Source organism: Rattus rattus, chromosome 8, assembly GCF_011064425.1.
Source record: "Rattus rattus isolate New Zealand chromosome 8, Rrattus_CSIRO_v1, whole genome shotgun sequence".
Taxonomy (NCBI): Eukaryota; Metazoa; Chordata; class Mammalia; order Rodentia; family Muridae; genus Rattus; species Rattus rattus.
The window spans coordinates 81,646,034-81,668,215 of record NC_046161.1 but is presented as its reverse complement, the minus strand read 5'-3'; the positions used below and the strand labels follow the sequence as shown (position 1 = coordinate 81,668,215).

Here is a 22,182-nt window from a genome sequence, read left to right as displayed (position 1 = left end):
TCACTTGACTCACACATCACCAGGAAGTGATGAGATAAGCTGCTGTCCTGGTGACTATCTAGAGAAAGGCTGATGGAAAGGTCACAGCTGGCCGACACCAGCATGAACATATCTGACCTTATGTCTTTGTGTAATGGGCTGACTACTCTGAATGAGCGATTTCTCATTTGGCATTTCACCTACGCTAACTAACACGAATGTAGCATAGTTACTACTTAGGACAAATGAGGCTTCCCAATCTTAGCTAAAACTATGGAAAATTTCTCACGTAGTGTCCTCATATTCTCCAAGCTAGATAAAACCAGCAGAGGTTAATTCCAATTAGCATGAATAATAGCTTAAAGTGTACTTGAAATGTGCTGTGGTGTGTGTGTGTGTGTGTGTGTGTGTGTGTGTGTGTGTGTGTGTGTGTGTGATGAAACCAGTGGTTATTTCTAGGATTTTTCTCTTTAATGAATTCAGAGCTGTTATTTGCCTGTTATCATGTCTACTTGGTGAGAACTACTATACGGTTCTGGAAAACTTAAAGGGTTTTCACACTAAACCAAGTTCATGCAGCCCCTGACCTTCTCCACTTAGTATACCTTGCTTCTAATACGATTCCTTTCCTGCAAAGTACAAAACCTCTAATACTCCTGTTGGTGTGCATTGCTAAGAATTCTGAACCAATTTGCTTTGTTATTCTCAAATGGCATGGCATATTTCTATTATATACTGTATTTATTAAGAACAGTGGTGGGCATCAGCCAGAAGACATCTGGACACATCTAGAGTTTTTCTGGTTGTCATCATTGGGTGTGTGTGTCAGACTGTCATGCATTAAGCAGTGTCAGGATACTGTTATTCATTCCACAATGCCTAGGGCATACACCCCAAACAGTGACCAGCCCAGTGAGCCAAAAGCTCTAATATCCAGTAGGCAGTCATCTTAAAGAAATTCATTTTAAAAAATAAGCATTTCATTTTGTTTATAAATATTACTAACAATATTTTGAAATGTGTAGATAAATTTCCATCATATTATCTTATAGAGATATGCAAGAGATAAAACCAGAGTTTTTGTGGCAATTGTTTTATGTGATAAATGGGTTTTTAGGAATTGATATTTATAGAATCACTGAGGGTCTCATGGAGACACTGGAATCTTTTATCTAAGCTTGAGTGTTTTGTATTGGGTGTCAGTTACTGCTGCAGATTTTTGAGATTACCAGGATCTCAAGAAATACCTTAAAGAGTAGCTACTTATTATCTAATGATTTGTACCCATGCCAGACACATAATCTGACACTTCTGTATGCTTCATTATTTAATCCTAAGCACAACTTCATGGACGTTGTGAATCTCCTTTCACAGCTGATGAAATGGAAACTTGAGGTAATATTGCTACTTCCCTACAATCAAATACTAGAAAATGAGACCCAAAGCCTGATTCTTTCTCTGCATGATGCTATCTGCGGAAACACCTCAGCTTCTTAACCACCGAAAAAATGCACCGTCACAGCATGGGAGGAAAAATAAATGGGGGAAGGTCAGGAATCTTCTCACTTAAGAGTGTGTCTCCATTGCGCCAAATGTGCTAAGACCTCCTCTTCTGTGGGTTTTGCTCATGCCTTGAAAGAACTATAGAGGTCCTTTCTTTATATAAGTCCTCCATCACCTAGACGATGCAGGTAAAGAAACCAGCTTGCTCTAAAATGACTCAGATCATTGAAGACGAATGATGGTTTGCACCCCCTCCGTTAAATGTTTAGGCTTAAAAAATAGAACTAGTTCGTGCTGCATCCAGCTGGAGAACCACGCCCTGCAGTGCTTAATCTGCACACATTTCATGGTTGTTTATCATTATGCTTTCCATAAATCTCCCCAAACTGTTTTCCATATAATCAGGAGATATTTGTAAAGGTTGATTGGGTCAATTATATCATGTCTGAGTTCAACTTAATTATGGGTGGTTTTTCCTAAGGGGGTGCTCTACACAGTTTTATCATGGAGTCTTTCTGATGTCTCTGGCTTTATTTCTCAAAGAAGGCTCATCTCTGAGTTACCAACTGCTGTGGCACATCAGAGGAGAGCCATAATACCATAAATGTGGTATTTGGGTATCTGGACATGGCACATCCAGATTAGTATATGAATAAAACACATTAGTAAGGAATCTGAATGGTCCCTATTTCTTGGCAATGCTCACAGCGCAGAGAGAGGTGGGACTTACATGCTAAAACCTCTTCTACAAGGGAACATTTTGCTTCTCCTTCATCATAAAGAACCCAGGTGTTTAGATATAGTAGTTTGGGGTGTTTTGAATTTTTCCACATTCCAGAAAATATAAAAACTTCCTTTTCTTTTTAGGCACTTTATAGACTACAAATGGAATATTCCAAATACAACCTCATGTTTTAAATCTATGTTCTCTGCTTTTCTGACAGAAAATACTAACCATTAAAATTGCATGGTTACTTTCCAACTACGCATGTGTATTTCCTTTGGGGAATATATTTTATTCCTGTAACTTCATCTCCAAAACCCAGTTAACCTGAGCTCTTTTTAATATGCACAACAAGAGCAACAGCAGCCACACCCAGGGGTCATCTCAGAAACGACACTCTGAAATGACCGTTGGGTTTGACTCAGAAGTGAGCTTACACCCAGTCACCATGTTTTCTGATGTTGCCACACATCATGATTGGGGTGAAGGGGGACTATGGGAATGTGTTGCTCTAGATTAGGTTTCTTCCTTATTCTATACATTAAGCTCCAGGGAGCTGTTTTTAAAGAGTTCTAGGCCATGATTTCTTCAAAGTCGGACAGCTGCTTCATCTGCTCAATCTGCATAGAATGCCTTCGAAGGAGTTTCTTTTTACTTCTCAAGTCAACTCTCTTTGGTGAATTTGGAGCAACAGGAACCATAGATTTTAAGCCACTAGCAAGTGGGGAAGCTGGTTTGTTGCTGGCTCTAATATCTGGGATAGGTGGGTTCAAATTCACATTTAAAGGGGGCAGAAAGCCAGGCCTCGTGTGAGCAATGCGGTCTAGTAAGAGAGTTCCAGAACCTCTTCTTTCTAGAAGATGAGGTGGCCTGCGTCGAACTGAACTGGGAGATGTGCTTGGTACAGCATCCAGGGACTCTCGGGAGCCATGGAAAAGGGACAAGTGGGAGCTGTTGAGCTTCTTTCTATCTAAAGGTCCTTTGCCTGACTCAAGGGACATAGAGTTGGGTGGGTCACCCCCTGGCTGTATGTCTAAGTCATAGAGGTCATTTTCCAACAGCTTGAGAGATGCTGTATCTTTCAGAGTTGAGGGTCCTGGTGGACACATCCCACCCTTCTCTTGGTCAACAGGAAGCGTTCCTCTCCTGGTCAGGCGTGGGTGGGGAGCCTGGCCTTTCTCATAAGCTGCTTTCCAGGAAGCTGGTGTTGAAGATGAAACCTTCAGAACTTGTTCCTGGACTGTGGGGAACATAGTAGGGTCTTTACTGTCAATGCTGTTGGCTCTGGAGAGGGGTCCCCTTTTGGGGAAGGACAGGTCATTGATACTCCTGATGACCTCATTGTCTGTGCTTGTGCCATGGGTTTCATCCTGGCGTGCAGCAGCAGCCAGCACAGAGGGCGCAATCAAGCCCCAGGGTTCAGACTGGAGTCGCTTCAGTTGAGGCAGACGGGCCCTTTTGAGGCTAGACACTTTCCTGGTGGGTGATCCAGGCTCGTTAAGGACCTTAGAAGTACTACAGCCACTTTGGTGTCCTGTCTGTAGGATGAAGAAGTCATCATCCTTCTCACTGGGTGGAGAACTCAGGCCAGAAGCCTTTAGTTCAACGTCAGAAGGAGTTGCACACAGTGGTGGCGACTGTCTATCTTCCACCTTTGGTGATGGAGGGACATTGAGATACTGCTTGGTGGTTTTGGTACCTGACGATGATTTGTCTGTTGTTATAATAATTACTTCCTTACCTTTGGCTTTGCAGGCATCAAGGAGATGCTTCAGTGCATCCTTGTCATCTGCGTTTATTGCATAAACCAGAGCCGAGGCCCCGGTTCGATCCTCAAGACTGGGGTCTGCTCCATTCTCCAGCAGTAAGGACACCACTTCTCCCCCAGCCCTTCTGATGCAAGCATGGATGAGCGCAGTCTTACCAGACTTATCCTGGATATTGGGGTCTGCCCTGTTGTCCAACAGATATTTCACCATCTTAGACTTGCTAATGCTTTGCTGGTCCACGTGTTTGGTAATGCATGCCACCATGAGAGCTGTTTCTCCTTTGTCATTGCTTTCATTGATGTAAGCTCCTCCTTCTAAGAGGAGTCTGGTCAACCGAAGCCTCCCTAGCCACACAGCTTTTAAGAGAGAGTTTCCATCAGTCCTCAACTCAGTGTCATCATCCATCATGGTGGCTATCACAGGATCTCTGAGCCACAGGGGTAGTCAGACCTAGCAAGAGAAGAAGAAGGAAAAGCATTAATGTACTGCTATTTCTATGCAGCATGATTATTTCAAAGTCTAGGTACCGTCATGTCCCAGCCCTATGCCTACCTGTGTTGTCTGAACTAGGTTATCTAATGCCTATGGGTGAGTTTCCTCATCAATAATGGGGGTGGTAGATAGAGTAACTTACGTCCTATTCTGAAGAGTTCTTCAGATAGTATATACAAAACACCCAGCCAGGGGCTGGAGCATTGGCTCGGTGGTTAAGAGCATGTGTTACTTTTTTCAGAGGACCCTGGTTTGAATCCCAGAACCTATTTGGTGGCTCATAGTAATCCATAAATCCAGTTCCAGGGAGCCCGATTCCCTCTGGCTTCCATGGGAACCAGGCACACGCCTGATACAGATACACACATGAAGGCAAAACACTCACACACATAAAATAAAATGAATAGGTCTAAAACTTATTAGTAAAACACACACAAACACACAACCACCTGGCCATATGGAAATCAATTAGCAAAGTGTCGAGCACACAGTAACTATTTTTTAAAATGCAAGAGATGGTTGTGTTGACTATACTCTCTGTTAACACAAATCTAAAAATCTAAGTTCCCTTAGGAAATAAACATTCATATCTGTTTTATTTTTCACTGTTGGATCCTTGGCATTTAGCAGTGACTCACATATAATGAGTAGTCTGCTTCACAAATAATTATTAAAGGCATTGTTATTGATGTGCATCGGAAAAGCTCATAGAAAATACACCAACATGTTGACCATTGTTTTAGGTAATAATAAGCCTAGGAAGGGATTCATTCTCTTTCTTTTTGTTGTGTTCCTAAAACAAATATGTATCAGTATGATCATCGAAAGGAAGCTGCAACAAATATATAAAGTCTCTATAACTGTCACTTTCCCAGCAGACATCAGAATTCTCATTTGCCTAATTTACAGTAGCTCCCACCATGCCATCCTTCTTGTTGAAATGCTATAGGCAGAGAATGGATACCAGTGTTGAATTTTGTTCACACAGAAAAGGTTTCCTCCACTAAAGTTTGTCACAACCAAGTTTTCGGTCTTTTTCCCTTCATATGAATTAACTAGTCCATGGACTCAGAACTTCCACACTGGGTGCTTGAGATGCATTTTACAGCTAGGGAGGGATGGGCATGCCCTATGCCCTAGCCAGCCTATGGGTACCAATTACACTAACTAATGTCTGCGAGAATGACCTCTCCACATGGACATTCTGGGTATCCAGCTCCTACTGAACTGGTGATCTGTGGTTTCCTCCTTTTGACCCACAGCATTCTTTCTCTTCTGGTACCACTCAAAGCAATGGCTTCTCAGCTTCTGGTTTGTTTGTTCATTTGTTGTTTGTTTGTTTGTTTATGGAATTAGAAAGTAGAACTTTCTAGGCTGAAGTTGAAACATAGATGCACATTTAAAAAAAGCTTTAATTCATCAGTCATATAAGTCTCAATCATACAAGCAGGACGCCCTGAATTCAATCACCATAACCCATTTAAAAAGATGGACATGGTAAAGCACACTTGTAATCCTAGAAATGGGGAGCTAACAACAGAAGGATCTCCAAGGCTTGGTGGCCAGCCATCCCAGCCTAATTGGTGAGCCTCAGGCCCTAGTGAGACAGCTTGTCTCAAAGAAAAGTGGATGTCTCCTTAGGAATAACACCCGAGATTGACCTATGTCCTCTCTGCAGTCATGCACACAATGTGGACACACATCATCACCATCACCATCACCATCACCATCACCATCACCATCACCATCACCATCACCATCACCATCACTACCGCACTGTACTACATTCAAAGGAAGAGATTTCATTCATCTATCCTAACTGCTGAAAGCTCTCTCCTTTAAAAGTAACAGCAGCAACAGCTGTGTCTATATCTCCCTGTGTCGGTGCATTCCCACGGCTTCAGATGCATCATCCAGAAGACACCAAGTCTAACGCCCTGCCATTGTGCTTATATGTTTCTATGAAAGGCTGATATATCAACATGGCTATATCTTCATCTCCTTCCTCATCTCATCTCCCTTCCCTTTAAGACCCTACTGATCTTTATCTCCTTCCTCAGTCCCCCCACTGTGTGTGTGTGTGTGTGTGTGTGTGTGTGTGTGTGTGTGTTTCTCTCTCACTCTCCTGCTATTATAAAGATCTCCTTAGTGGTGATAACCTATGATGGCTATGTTAAAGCCTTGAATTATTCAACATTCAATAAACTTCTTAGACTCCATGCTCTAGAGACCAAAAGCATAATTTCCAAGCATTAACTAATGAAAACACATCTCCTCATTTCATCACAGAAGCCCTTCATCCTCTGACCCCAGCTCACCTTCCAGAATCATCCCCCGCAATGCCTGCTCTTCTTGCTTTCTGCCTATCTTAAAATGTCACTGTTTCTTAAATATGCCCACTTTCCCCCCTCCTGGCACTGCTCTTGTCTCTAACTATAAGGACTCCCTGCTCTTCTTTAATTGCTCATCATCCTCCAAACATCAGCCTGAATGCTACTTCCTTTGTAATCAAGAGAAAAATCAATCAAGATCCAGGAGGGAAAGTTGAGTAAAATTACAATGACTCATATCTAGACTATATAAAGAACTCCTCCAAATCACTTCCTCCGAAAGAGGATACACAAATGACCCATGAGCTTTACATGATCACCAAAGGTACTCAGCCTCATTTACTACTCAAAGAAAATCAAATCAAATCACAAGGTACCACTCAATGTTGCACAGGATAGTAACCGAAAGGACTCAGGAAGTCAGAGTCCATCATGAACCTGCTGAGTTATAAATAGCTACCACTATACTAAATTAAAACCTCCAGTCTGACTCAGTCATCCCATGCCTAGGGTGATACTTGTGGTAAACAAAATTCTCTTGTAAAGAGAGAATTCTCTCTTCTGAGGTTTTTTGTTTGGTTGTTTGGTTGTTTTTTTTGTTGTTGTTGTTTTGGGGGGGGTTGTTTTGTTTCATTTTTGCCTTTAGAGTACAAGAAAAGGCACTGTAGAAGACTTTCAGTTAGTATTATTTTTGTCTCTGACTGTGTAGTTAAAATTTCTGATATTTATAATTAAGTCTTGACTAAAGTATCAGTGATATCTGCTTATTTGTGCGTTTACTCATCACCAAGCGTAGTCTGTATACTCACATCAGACACGAAGGATAAAGAGATCATGGGATACAGGAACTTACAATTTAGAAGAAAGATAATAATAATTTTAATGTTCTGCTTGACATATACCAAGAAATGTTCTGAATAGTGACAATATTTTTGGGCATCGCCACTTAATCAGCAAAAACACGAGGTGGACAGTAATATTATCCCTCTCTTAAGTTGAATTTTAAACTGGGCATCATCACGGGCATAAAGCCACTTATCTAAAATCACTTAAGTAACAGGTTGCAGCGTTAGAATTCGAATCCAGCAGTCTCACCTCAAAGTCCATGTCCTCGGCCTCTAGGTAAAATAATTGCAGTTTGGAATAGTGATTCCAAGAATAGAGGACCAATTACAGCAGGGGGAGATGAATACCATGAGGAGATAAGGGTAGAGATTAGGAAAGGACCGTTATCGAATACACCATTGGGAAAGCCCTTGAAAGGGGGGATGGAAGTTTCTTGAAACAAAATATGGAAGACATTACACCTAGGGTAGCAGGAACTTAGAGAGCCTTGTGGTAGTGGTCAGGAGTACAGGGGCACAGGCATTGGTGGTGAGCTAACTACTGGGACCAGCAACACCCTTTAGACCGTTGTCCTCCAAGTAAATGCTGGTTTTGGGGAAGTGTCAGAGTGGAGAAAGGGAAAGGTGTCATAATCACTGCTGAGAGGGTAGGGATGGATTGGAAGCCTGGGAGGCCCTGTAAGAGCCTGTGGAGCAAAGAGAATCAGGGTTACCACATTACAGAGGCTGAGGCTGAGTTAAACTGGGGATAAGCCAGGAAGGCAGAACTGGCCAGAGTTGCATTTGATGGGAGACCCAACCAAAACCTAGGATGTTTTTTTTAATTTGAAATTTGTCTTCTATTGTGCCTCACATAGACCTAATGGTGGGAAGACGGGACACCTTACCGGGGTCTTTAAACTTGCATGTCTCACTGGAAACAGCTGATACATCCTTTGAATTGTGAAATCCTATCGCCTTGGCTGCCCCATTAGCCGTTATTTTATCTTTAACACAACACCCCTTGCTGGGTCAGTAAAGCACTTGCCTTGCAAACATGAGGACCTGGATTTGAGACCCAGAACTCCTGTGAAAAAGAAGGGTGTGGTAGAACCCTCTTAGCAACCCAGTGCTGGAGAGGCAGAGACAGAAAGATCTCTGATGTTCCCAGAACATCCAGACTATGGACTCCTGACATGGAGACCATGTCTCCTGACCTGCCCACTACACACACCTCTCAAAGATCCTTTAGACTTTAACTTATTTAACGTAACTATGATGACTAACATGATTTTCAAGGCATCAGGGGCAGCAAAGGAAATGCTGAAAACTAAATATCACATCGTCCAAAAGTTAACTCATGGACTGTTTGGTTGGCATGACAACGGGAAAGTGTGCACCATCTTTGTCTTGAAGTCTCTTTGCTATTTTGTTGTCCTTAAAACTATAGAAGTCTTATGTCCCTTGTAAGCTTAGAAGCATCATCTTGTTCAATCTTCATGATTTAAAAGTAGGAACTAAAAATGACAGGCTTTGAGGCATTTTCTCTTTGAACTAGAATCATTTATTACCACATCTTTCTAAGTCTTTGGTTTGAGTATTTCAGACCATGTCCACAAATTAAAGGCCTGAGAGTGGTGTGGTCCACAGCCATGCCCTGTTTGACTGGCAGGACCTTTTAAGTTTTGCTTGAATGTGGGTCTGTATACCATGCACATGCCAAGTACCTAAGAAGGTCAGAAGAGGGTCTGGAATGGATGTGAGGCATGTAGGGTCTGAGATTAGAACCTGGGTCCTCTGCAAGAACATGTGTTCTAAGCTGCTGAGCCATCTCTTCAGCATATTTTAATTATTGTATTTGAATATGTTAAGAAGGACTACTTGTTGCTCAGCATAAGAAAACCCTATAGTTCTCTATAGTCTTACAACTATTATCATTCATACATTGTTTTACTTATCTGGGTCATATAGAGTCAGAGGTTTGCACAAAAGCAAAAGGCCTTCATGCCGTTGCTTTGCCATTTCTCTTCCTGACCACTGACCACTGACCACTGTTAGAAGTCTCAAATAAAACAATAAATGCAGAGGCTTCTCCCCCCAGAAAGTTTAACATGCCTATGGTCACATGAGCTATCATAAATTATGTAACTAGCAATTACTTTGGTAAAGATTTAATGTCATAGTATCATTCACTACGTGGCTACTCTCTTCAGTCTCAGGTTCAACACATTTTCAGTTATCGTCCCCCATTTGTCACATAAGCAGAGACTTCAATAATCTGAGAGACATCATCATGCAAAAGAGAAAGGTCTATAGACTATTTGTGAATATCTTCACAATTACGAATGCCTTACTGAAAAGGCTTAAGTAGATTTTGCTCTTACTGACCCAAAGCATGCTTCCAGGACTTTCTAATAAACATTTTATAGTCATTTGTTTCTGGTTATAGTTCCATCTTGTTTCCCTCTACTTTTTCAACTACTACTGAATATAATAAGCCTGGCATCTGGCGACTTTTTAAAGATTGTTTTGAGATCATTTGAACCAAAGGGGAATATAATTAATATGCATTTATTAAGTTGATTCAAAGGTAGTTTAGAAGTCACATGTTAGAAGTCACTATCTGTCTAAATATGTTCAGTGCTGAAATTGCCAAACTCCAAGGCAGGAGGGCTGCAAAACAAAGATGGCAAAGAGCTGTTTAAATTTTCAGCTCTGTTGCTAGGTAGGGACATAATGAATTGGAATTCAGACCAAGTGTCCTTCTGCCAAATGAGTAGAGTAACCCCAAGCCCCACCTACTTTACAGTGTTGTTTTAAGGATCAAATGATAGGTAATACGTGAATGTCCTGCAAGAAGTTCTGCTTTAAAAATCCTAAATGGTTATTACACTGAATTATTCTTGTCTAGCATCCTTTCATGGACTCCCTGCCTGCTCTGAACCCAGTATAATAGTATGTGCAAGTTACTGCCTTGTGGCTTTTCGCCTACCTGATCCTTTCTTTAATTCCACCAACACAATTAAAGTTCAACGGAGAGAGAGAGAGAGAGAGAGAGAGAGAGAGAGAGAGAGAGAGAGAGAGAGAGAGAGAGAAGGGGAGAAGGGAGAGAGAGAGGAGGGAGGGAGGGGGGGAGAGGGAGAGGGAGAGAGAGGGAGGGAGGGAGAGAGGGAGGGAGGGAGAGAGGGAGAGGGAGAGAGTTTCTGCCAGGGAATCACTATCCTAATGTTAACATTTTAAATTCATTATTTACATATTTTTGAAACAGGATCTTATATATCTCAATGTATCCTCAAACATCACATGTAAAGGAGGATGGTCTTGAACTTCTGGTCCTCCACCTTCCCCTCCAGAGTATTAGATTGCAGTCATGCAGCCTCCATGCCTGGTTTTACAGATTCTGAGGGTCTTACCCAGGGCTTTTAGCATGCTGGGCAAACATCCTACCAACTAAGCTGCAGCCCCAAACACTGATCCTTAATTCAAACACACACAGTAACTTTGTCCAAAGGCATAGACAGTGCTTCAACTCTGATCTGGCTCTGTCCCCTCGAACCCCCCAGTTCAGAGCTGTTTCACAAAGAGAATTAGGCTCAGGTTCATGGTCCCACGTGTGCAGGCTAGGGTGGAGTTTAAGATTCAGTCTGCTGTAACAGTCCCTTTTGTATAAACTTGGACAAGCCTCTTAGTCACTCTTGCTTCAGCTTTTTCTTGTCTGAAAAAATGGGAATAAAAATAGCATACAAATAGAACTACTGTGGTATATAAAATTATGCAATCTATATAGAGCGTTTGGCACCGGGTGTTGGCACATGGCAAGCGACTTATGAAAGATAAGTACTTGGGAAAGTTTGGATACACCCTCCCAAAGTGAGGAAGCCACTTCGTTTAGCTGCAGCAGCGTTTGCAGAACCTTAGAAGGATACCTTTGCACTCCGCCCCTTCCTTCTGTAGTCACAGGAAGCAGTTAGAAGCCGATTTAAAAAAAAAAAAAAACTGAACTTCACAAATATTTGTCTTTGCGGTTCAAGAGTCCTGTCTCGCCAAACCCACGGAGTCACCGCCCACCACGGAGAGGTAGCTGAGGAGGGGCTGAACCGAGCCTACGGCTCAAAGTTGCAGGACGGGAGGGAGGAGAGGGCTCTGTCCGAAGTGCTGAAATCCGGGGTGCGGCTGTGCCTGAGGTATGGGCGTCCATTGCTATCAGTGTCTTTGGACACCTTTCTGAGGACTGAATATGGGTGGGGGTGGGGGAGTCAATTGAAGTCAGAGCTATAAATGCTCCTCCCATCACTTCTCAGAAATTCTCAGACACATAGACTCTACGATTTTGTGCGCATTTTCAGAATCACACCTTGCCATTGCCCACTCCTCACAGGCTTGTGCAAAAACGTAAGGCTTTGCTCTGGTTTTAGTTCCTGTAAAAATCCAGACGCCTAACAGCCAGCCCCAATCTGCAACCATTTCCTACGAAAGTCCCTGGCTCCTACGCATGTCATCCCCACGCGTTAATGCAAATACATATATTTTTACATTAAATCCTTCCATTCCAGTCTCCCACAATTTCCTGTGATAAAAGCAGGCTCTCTCTTACCAACCCCGCCTCCTTCCCTGGCTAAAAAAACGCAGACTTACTTCTGGAGAGACTCTAGTCTCATCTAGGTGATCAGCAGAAAGTCCTTGAGGTGCACTTACCCATTGGGGATGCTTACCTGCTTACCCAGAGGCTTGGTCCAGAACTTGGATGCTGCCATCACTTCCACAGCACCTCCTCCTGCGGCTTCAGGTTGGCTCCAAGAGGGCTCTGCCTGTCTCAAGCGGAGCCAGAAGCTGAACTAACCCTGTCCTCGTGGATGCCGTGGATGCCGTTGAATGACTTGCTCAGAATTTCTCCAAGGGCCACAAATGAAACCTCTGTGCCAATTATTCGAATCACCCTGCTCTTCCAACTTGCGGCGGCCAAGGAGAGAGAAATGTTTAATAAGAGAAAGAAGTATTAAAGAAAGGAGAGATGATCCCCAGGCTTGCAGCTTCTAGCTGCAGAGGTTCTGCGCAGCCCAGTCCTGCAGCTTGGCTTCTGCTGGCTGGCTCCACTGCTGCCCGCTGGCGCCCGAGAAAGTCTCTCCAGCCGGGAACAGAGAGGGCTGTGTGGGTGGGTGTGAGTGAGGACGCTGGGAGGAGGGGGGCAGTGGGGGTGGGGGAGGTGCCTACCTGCCCCTGTGCGGAAAGGAGCCGCTGCCCCGCCCCCTTGTCCCCCGTTCTAGTTGGAGTCAGACTTGCTCAACAACTTGGCAGGAGCCTTAGAGCCCCTGGTGTACTTGCGCATGTGGAGAGTGTAGACCTTGGGGATTTGAACGGACTTTTCCAAAGTGCCACCGCTAGGAATACAAACTCCCGTCTGCTTTGCTCTTCCTTTGGTTCTGCCTATTTCAGATTTCCTTGATTAACTCCTCGAGATCTCAGGATGACAGTCCACAATGTGAGAATCTGATTTTTTTATGATGGCTCCCACATGGCTACTTCTGGATTGCATCAACTCCAACCTTTAATCCACCTTCCACTTCTATGGCTTCCCATGGAGTCATCACTAACGATTTGTGTTATCTTTTAACTAAATTAATTCATGGCTACTGCATATCATTCAAAGCAGAATGCCGTCTCAGGAAGTGGTTGCCTCCTTCCTCTGAGCCCTGTAGCATCCTTTTCCCACTAGTCAGCTTCCCAGAGGTAAGTTAAAATTTGTTCTAAATATACACGCACACATAGCATTTATTTATCCTACCCCAAAATGTCCTACTTCTTGAGTCAATTTTAGCAATTTCTATATTCCTTGAAAATTATCTCATTTATATGGTCAGTCTTCCAGCACAAAGTTTCAAAGTGTTGCCTTGCCATTTTAGTCTGTCTGTCTGTCTATCTGTATGTCTCTGACACTGTTCCAAAAAAATCCTCTTTGCTTTCCTACTACTTTCTATTGGCAACTTATTTTAAAACCAAACTTGCTAGATGGATATCAGTTTTACTGATCTTTTAAATGTGTCAATATTATTTCCTACTGTGCCTTTATTAGTCGGTGGTCCCACAGTACTATACATGGAAGTTTCCATTCAGCCCCCATGATTTTTAATGACTTAGGTTCTGTTTATGGAGTCCCTTCCGCACAGCAAAGGTTTGTATAGTCACTCCTATACATGTCCCATCTTGCTTTCTACCCCAGAGTTTCAACAATGTTTCTTTCCCTAAGTGTTTCCGTGGTTTGTAGCTATTTGTGCAAAGGAGTAAGGCAAGGAGGATCTGCCAGAGGTTAGGAGCCAACTGTGCCACACCACTTCTGAAAAACCCATTCCTCTCTCCCCTAATTTAATATCCTGCCCCTGGCAGGCTGCTGTAGGGTTAGGGGTTGGACTGGGGTCTGCAGACTCTCCTTGTGTAGTCTGTCCTTTTTGTGCAAGCACACTGCTGCATTCAGACTGTTTCTTTATGTAAGGGTAGTTTATTCCACTCCTATTAATAAAATTGTGTGGGTTAGAGATAGTTGATAGTTCATTGAGTGATACCAACCTAAAAAGATGATTTTGTCAACATTCCAGTTTTCCCCTCAGGGATATTTCGATTATTAACATGGTTATCTATTCATTGAGAGCTCCTTAGGTGACCCTCAAAAACCATCTGTGCTTCATGGATTTTAAAAGGACAGATGATCCTTATTTTTACCTTGGTTGAGTCAATTTTGAGTAGTGTGTATTTGCTTAGAAAAAAATAGACCATGTCCTTCATGTTTTCAAATTGTAGTTTTAGTTACAAATTGTTCTTTCATAATTACTCATCTTTGAACTGGATCTTTTGTCCCCTTTCATTGTCACTAATGTCATGTACTCACACATTGTCTTTGCTACTTGTAACTAATGTTATTTTGCTGTCATTGAATTATATGGTTTACATAGTTTCTATTTTACAGTCTACTTATATGACCATTTCAAAAATATTCAATAAGTATTTTCCCTAAGTTTCGATGAAAAGTGGCATTGTATGTTATGTGTATAAATGTATCCTTTATTTTTTTGTTAAGCACCATAAGTCAGTAGCATATTGATAAGAACACATATCGTGGAGACAAACTGCCTGCATAGGAATCCCAGTCCTATTCTTACTAACAATGAGATCTCTGGTGAAAAAAACAAAACCACTGAATTTCTTCATGCCCCAGTTTCCTGTTGTGCAAAATAGGTAAATTACTGTGTCTATGTACGTGACAGTATTTCTGTTAGTATTTAATCTATTAATATTTTTCAACAATTTTTTTTAAAATAGTACCCAAGGATATTTCTTGCAAAAAAAAATCACTGAATCTGGGATGTAATAACCTCATTTGCCCTCTTTGGCATGCCCAGATTCAGTTATGAACAAGACAAACATATTGTCTGCTTTTACAGATGGGACCTGCTGAAAATACTTGAGTTCTGTTTATGGAATCCCCTCACCCCCCATAAAAGTTTGTGTAGTCACTTTTTTCCACCTCTCTCTCTCTCTCTCTCTCTCTCTCTCTCTCTCTCTCTCTCTCTCTCTCTCTCTCTCTCTCTCTCTCTCTCCCCTCCTTCTCCCTCTCCTCCTCCTCCCTCTCCTCCCTCCTCCTCCCTCCCTCTCTCCCATGTGTATGTATGTGTGTTCTATTCTATGCTGTCAATGTCATACGTGTCAGTATAAAGCAAAGGCTCTTTGCAAATGACTTTAAGTCTGCTTGTCAGAAAATAAGGCAGCCACTCCCTTACACAAGAACCCTTTGTACCGGACCCTCTTGATTAATTACAACTACAATAACAATGCCTCAAAATTAATTACTAATAAAAGCAATAAAATTCCAATAATCTATATTGCTGGTCTCATCCAGCCAAAAGCATTAGACCACTAGGTCTGTCAATTTTTATTTTTTTCCCCTATGTGCTATTTGAGCCCTATGGACTGTGCCTATCTATATCTTGACATGTCATGCCTGCTTTCCTCTAGAAGTTTTATAATTTTAGATTTTAGAAGACACTTTGAATTGACTTTTCTACAGGATGAATGATCTAGATCGCATCTCACTCTTTTCTACATGGATGTCCTTCTTTCTCCAGCACAATTTGTTGCATCTTTTTTTCCTATGCTGTTTCAACTCCTTTCTCAAGGATTTGGTGCCCATGGCTGTGTAAGTTTATTTCTGGTCATCCATTCTATTCCACTGTTATATGTGTCTAGTTTTGTGCCACGATGCTTACTGTGGCTCTGTAATATAATTAATGAGTATGTCTTGTGATGCAGCTACCACTACTCTTTCTGCTCAGGATTGTTTTGACTATTTGAGGTGTTTCACTATAAACTTTCCGACTGCTGTTTCAGATGCTGTTAGAGTTTCAGTGAATCTACAGACTTCTTTAAGTGATACAGCCATTTCACCATATGAATTCTGCCAACCCAAGAGCAAGGAAGGTCTTTCTGTCTTCTAAGGTCTTCTTCAATTTCTTCAGTGTCTTAAAGTTTTTATTATAGATATCATTCTTACATAACGTTTTAAACATTTATTTATTCTGCATGTATGTTTGTACAGCACGTGTAGGCGTCAGAGAAATGTGTTCTCTCATTCTACCATGAGGATCCGTGGATGAACTCAGGTTGTCAGACTTTGCAGTAAGTGTCCTACTCCCTGAGCTATCTCACTGGCCCAATTCCTAGAAAAATTTAAGGGTGCTATGGATGGTATCATTTTCTTGATGTCTTTCTTAGTATGTTCATTACTGGCATTCAGAAAAGCTGATGACTTAGCTGCTGCTGCTTCTTCTTCTCTTTCCATCCCTTCCCTTTCTTCCTTCCTTTTTTCTTCTCCTTTCCTCTTCCTCCTTTTCCTTTCTCTTTTCCACCCCTTCCTTTTCCTTTCTTCCCCTTCCCTTCCCTTCTTCTGATTTTAATGTTTTGCATGTGAAGTGCCTTTGAGGGCCATTTGGGGACTGGAGTTCACAGAGGGTTATGAGCACCCATGAGGATGCTGGGAATTCAGTGCTCTCAAGCACTGAGCCATCTCTCCAGTATGCTTTCAGTATGTTGATTTCGAATCCTGATATTTTGCTCAAATTGTTTATTAAACCTATGGGTTTTCTGGTGGAATTGCTAGAATAGTTTAAATGTAGAATAACGTCATCTACAGAGGTGATTTTACTTCGTCATTTCCTATTTGTATCCTCCCTGTTTATTTCTCTTATTGTTCTACTAAGATGTTGAGCAAACTAAACAAGAGTGGAGAGAGCCAACACCCTTGCCTTGTCCAGATTTTAGAGAAAATTATTTCAGTTTTTTCTCCCAGCTACTACAATCTTGCCTATAAGTTTCTTGTGCCTAATTTTTATTACTATATTTATTATAAAATTTTATTATGTCAAAATATGTTTCTTTTAGCCTTGGTTTCCTCTGGACTTTCAATGTGAAAGAATAGAGAACTTTGCCAGAAACCTTTTCTGTGTTTTGAGGCTCTCATGTGATTTCTGTCTTTGATTCTGTTTATTTGTTTTATTATATTGATTGATTTGTATATATTCAGTATTCTTCCATCCTCGGAAGGAAGAAATTTTGTTTTGGTACACGATCCTCTTAACGTGTTTCCAAGAGTTTTGTTTCAAATGTTTGTAATTTTGTTCACTGGGAAGTTGAATTGTAGTTTTAATTTGTAATTGTAGTTTTTTGTCATGTTCTTCGTCAGTTTGAGCACTACCGTAATGAAGTGTGATATAGTGGGTCTTGGAAAGTCTCTTCTCTTGTAGACCATGAGACAGTTGGGGGAAGGTTGCCGTTGGCTCTTCCTTAGAGGGTTGGTAGAATTTCTCAGTGACTCTAGCTGGTCCTAGGTTTTTATTTGTTGGGAGACTTTTTGTTGCTATCAACAAATTTGCCTGTCATGAATCTATTTAGGTTGTTCATATTGTGTTTGTTTGGTTTTGATAGATCATATGCATCTAGGAATCCATGCATGCTAGATTTTCTAGTTTAGGGAAATACAAATTCCTAAAACATTGCTCAATGATCATCTGGATCCCAATGCACTGTACTTAACCTCCCTTTTCTCATCTCTAATTTTATTAATTTGAGTCTTGCCATCCTTCCTTTTCACTACTTTGGCTAGGTGGTTTCTTCTTTTTCTTCAAAGAATCAACTCTTTGTTTGATTGACAATAGATTTTGTTGTTTGTGTCTCCATTTCATTAATTTATCTTATCATATATAGTATGAATATAAAGTATAAATATGTGTTATTTACTATTTATCATTTATTGTTTTCCATGGCTTTGGACTGGTCTTATTCTTCTAAGACATTTAGATACATCATTAAGCTATTTGAGATGTATATATATATATAAATTAAATAAATTATTTATGTATTTACTTACATACTTACATACTTTAGAGATGCACATGCATCTCTTTCTCACTCTGTGTGTGTGTGTGTGTGTGTGTGTGTGTGTGTGTGTGTGTGTGTGTGCATGCCACATGCATTGTGGATGTCAGAAGACAACTTTTTAGATCAAGTACTCTCCTTCCACATAGGATTCAAGGTTCAAACTCAGTTATCAGGTTTGTGCAGCAAGCACTTTTGCTCATAGCCCAGATGATTGATAAGCGTCCACAAACCAGAGAGATGGTTGGAAATCATTATCCACAAAACCACCCCAGAAACTATATGCAGACTCAGCACCTCCATCGGACTCTTTCCTTTTCTTTTATGCTTCTAATATATAAGGCCCAGTGCCAATTTAGTGAAACAGCTTTGTCTCTTACACCGTTATTTTCCTTTACATTTTTCTGCATAGGCTTTTAAAATGAACTCAGACTGGCCTAAAGTTAAAGATTTTCTTCCCTCACCCTCCCAAACATAGGCATTGGTTTATGTAAGTCCAGTAACTCATATTGTAGCATATACAGTATATCTGAGTTTTTTTTTTCTTTACTATCAAAACGAGTATTGGAGCTGAAATGGCACTTGTGTGTAATTGACTACTGCTGTGTTTTCATAATGTGCCTAACTATCAGTTGTGTTTTTTCTTCAGATAGTAGTTTACTCTCGGTGTATTATTGGAGACTGAGCCTGGTGCCCTGGACCAGTATGGGAATCTACCTTCTGGGTTATATCTTTAGTCCACGGGGAGACACTAACACTTCAACCCACCCGAAGCCTAGTTCGAGTTGAGCTTTGTGGTTATGTCCGCCAAAAGAACATGGGTTATTAAAAAATTACTCAACTGAGAATCTAATCCCAGATACACAAATCTCAAACACAAGAAACATGAAAGCCCAAAGCAACATGACTGCACTGAAAATAATTGAATTGAATTAGATGAAATCCTAGACAACTCAAAATGAATGACAATGGGAATGTTCAAGGGAATAAGAAAGCACAAATGAAGTTCTCAATGAATGCAAAGAGAATACGAACAGCGGACCTGACTAAGAAGTCAAAATAAGATATGAGAGTAGACTTCAAGAGCAGAGATAATAAAAAGAACCAAACTAAAATATCAGAAATTATCTCAAAAATAAAATAAAATAAAATGGAATCCTCGTCAGTACAATTAATCAAATGGAAGATAAAATACTAGGACTCGAAGACAAGATAAATTAAAACATTCTTAGCATAACATAGATGCTTAATTTAAGATGTTAAGTAAAGCGTTCTGTAACAAAGATAAAATAATAAGAAAGCACAAAAGAAACCTAAGAGATCTATGAGGCATCATAAAAAGTTTAAAAGTATGAACCCTACACATATAAGAAGAAGAATTTCAAGATAAAAACCATAAGAAACATTCAACAAAACCGTGGCAACATACACCACAAAATTATGGCAGACATTTTCCCAAATCTAAGGAAAGCGATGATCATCCAGATATAGAAGATATTTAGAGCACTAAACAGACAAGACCAGAAAGGAATTTCTCTGTCACATCATATCACAATTGAATCACTACACATACAAAACGAAGAAAGAATATGATCATTAAGAGAAGCTCCAAATCAAGTCATCAGGATAGCAACTGCTAACTTATCTTCTATCCATCGGAATAAAAACTGCTAACATATTTTATATCCAGTAAAACTATCCTTTCTAATTAGAACAAGAAAAAAAAACCTTCCTCTGTGACCACTAAGATAGCACTAGAGAAGATTCTCTTAAAAATTCTACCCAAGGAACTCTTAGTTCTGATGAATATTTTCAGCAAAGTAGTAAGATACCAAAAAAAATCAACATTTAAAAATACCATAAGCTTTTCTGTATGCCAATAACAAACTTGCTGAGAAAGAAATTGGAAAACAATTCCTTTCACAACACCTTTTTTTAAGTAAAATAACAACCAAAAGAAAAAAATTCAAGCTTTCTAAAAAACTAAAAATTTTAACTAAGACACAAAGAGATGGAAAGACCTCCCAAGCTCATGATTGACAGAATTTTTTTAAGATTTGTTTATTTATTTTATTTTTATTTTTAAAGATTTATTAATTTATTATATATAAGTACACTGTAGCTGTCTTCAGACACACCAGAAGAGGGCATTAGATCTCATTACAGATGGTTGTGAGCCACCAGGTGGTTGCTGGGATTTGAACTTAGGACCTCTGGAAGAGCAGTCAGTGCTTTTAACTGTTGAGCCATCTCTCCAGCCCAATTGACAGAATTAATATCATAAACATGGTATATTGCCAAAGTCATCTGCAGATTCATTGTAACTTCCATCAAAATTCCAATGGTATTCTTCACAGAACTATAAAATCCCTCAAGTTCATGTAAAAGCACAAAAGACATATAATGAAAGCAATCCAGAACAAAGAGAACAATGCTAAAGAGGTCACCATACCTGACTTCAAGTCATACCATAGAACAATAGTAACGAAAACATCATGGAATTGACAGAAAAATAGACATGTAGATCAATGGAATGGTATAGAGAACTCAGAAACAAACTCCACAATCATACCCACCTGATTTTTTGAAAACTATGCCAATAATATATATTTGAGGAAAAAAAAATGGCTTCTTCGATAAACCATACTAAGGAAGAAAGATGTTCTCATGTAGATAAGTGATCTAGCTCCTATTTCTTACTCTATGAAGAGCAATTGAAGACTTTAATATAAAATCTGAAACCCTAAAGGAAAAACAAGTAAAACACTTCAAGATACAGGTATATTCAAGAATTTTCTGAGGAAGACCCTAATCCCTCAGGAAATTATGAGCTTAGATTTTTCAAAATCTACTTTTAATAAGGGTTCTTAAATGTTTTAACCTCCCTTCTAGCCCACCGCCCACCAGAGGTAGTGGAAAGGAAAGGTTAATAGAGAAAGGAGGATGTGGACCTGTTTAGAAATTTCTTTGGAGCAAATCCAATCTGCGTTGCCAGGATAACAGCAGTTCAGTTCACGTGAAGCAGCGGCAGCTGGACCCACTCGCAAACACCATTCACGAATCAGCAACAGCAGGACTCGCAAGGATCATTCATGAATCAGCAACAGCGGGTCAATCCAGAAGAAACAGCAAGGCTCTGCCAATCGGCCAGAGCCCAAGGCAGTGGCAAGAAGCTGCTGGAACACCACCAGAAAGTTTTTGGTGAATTTCTCTTTATGAAGTCACAACAAATGATAACCAACAAAGAATGGTAAGATGGTAAGGCATACCAGTACCGCCCAGCATCATCAACAAAGACCAGCACCAGCCAAGCCCACAGATGACCAGCAAATAATGGCAAGGTGTACTAATACCACCCATCATCATCCACTGTCTGTGGACTATATTTATACCCCTTCCAAACATCATATATTCTTTCAAGAATCTGCTCTATCGAAACACCACATGCCTCTTTTCCAGTCTGCCTCCAGAAAACCACCACATGTCTATTCTTAGCAAGACATCCTCCCACATGTCTACTTCAGCAAAAACATCCTCTCATAAGACAGTTTCCAGAAAAAAAAAATCACATGACACAACTGAGCCTCCAAAGAAACTATAAATTTCCACTTCAGGAAATGATGACAAGAACTGAGAAATAAGGTTGCATGAAATTAGAAAGCTCTTACACAGCAATGAAAAGAATATCAAAGTAAAAGATGGCCAACAGAGGAGAACACAAATTAAACTTGATGGGAGAGAAAGGACACAAAGTTGGGTAGAAAGGGAGAAAGTGTGGATCTGGGAGGAACAGATGGAGGTGTAAACATGGTCAAAGCATACTGTATAAATTTCTCAAAAACACTAATAAAATTTCATGATTTTTTAATTTTTATTTTATGTGTATTGGCTACATGTTATGTCTGTGCATCACATGTGTGTCTGATGCCTGTGGAGGCCAGAAGAGGACATTGGATACCCTGGAACTGGAGTTACAGACAGTTGTGGGACATCATGTGGGTGCTAGGTATAGAGCCTGGGACTGTTGAAAGAGCAGCGCCTGCTCTTAACTTCTAAGTCATCTCTCCAGACCCGTAATACAACCTTAAGATTATGTTTTCACTAACATGTATGTGTGAGTGTGTACCATTTCTGTGGTTTAT

General features: G+C 40.6%; 1 protein-coding gene across 2 annotated transcripts; it reads right to left on the bottom strand.

Moving 5' to 3' along the window:
* Nucleotides 1–328: 328 nt before the first annotated feature.
* Ankrd34c (ankyrin repeat domain 34C) lies at nt 329–21,185 on the bottom strand. 2 transcript variants are annotated; one of them, XM_032910835.1, is made up of 3 exons: nt 20,992–21,185; nt 12,334–12,570; nt 329–4,425 (listed from the first exon to the last, which is right to left on the bottom strand). In XM_032910835.1, exon 3 carries the CDS (start codon nt 4,381–4,383, stop codon nt 2,779–2,781), a length of 1,605 nt encoding a protein of 534 aa, XP_032766726.1. In that variant the 5' UTR covers nt 4,384–4,425; nt 12,334–12,570; nt 20,992–21,185; the 3' UTR covers nt 329–2,778. The 2 variants fall into 2 exon arrangements, with proteins under 2 accessions (XP_032766726.1, XP_032766725.1); XM_032910834.1 differs by lacking the exon at nt 20,992–21,185 and having other exon boundaries at nt 12,334–12,735.
* Between the last annotated feature and the right edge of the window lie 997 nt (nt 21,186–22,182).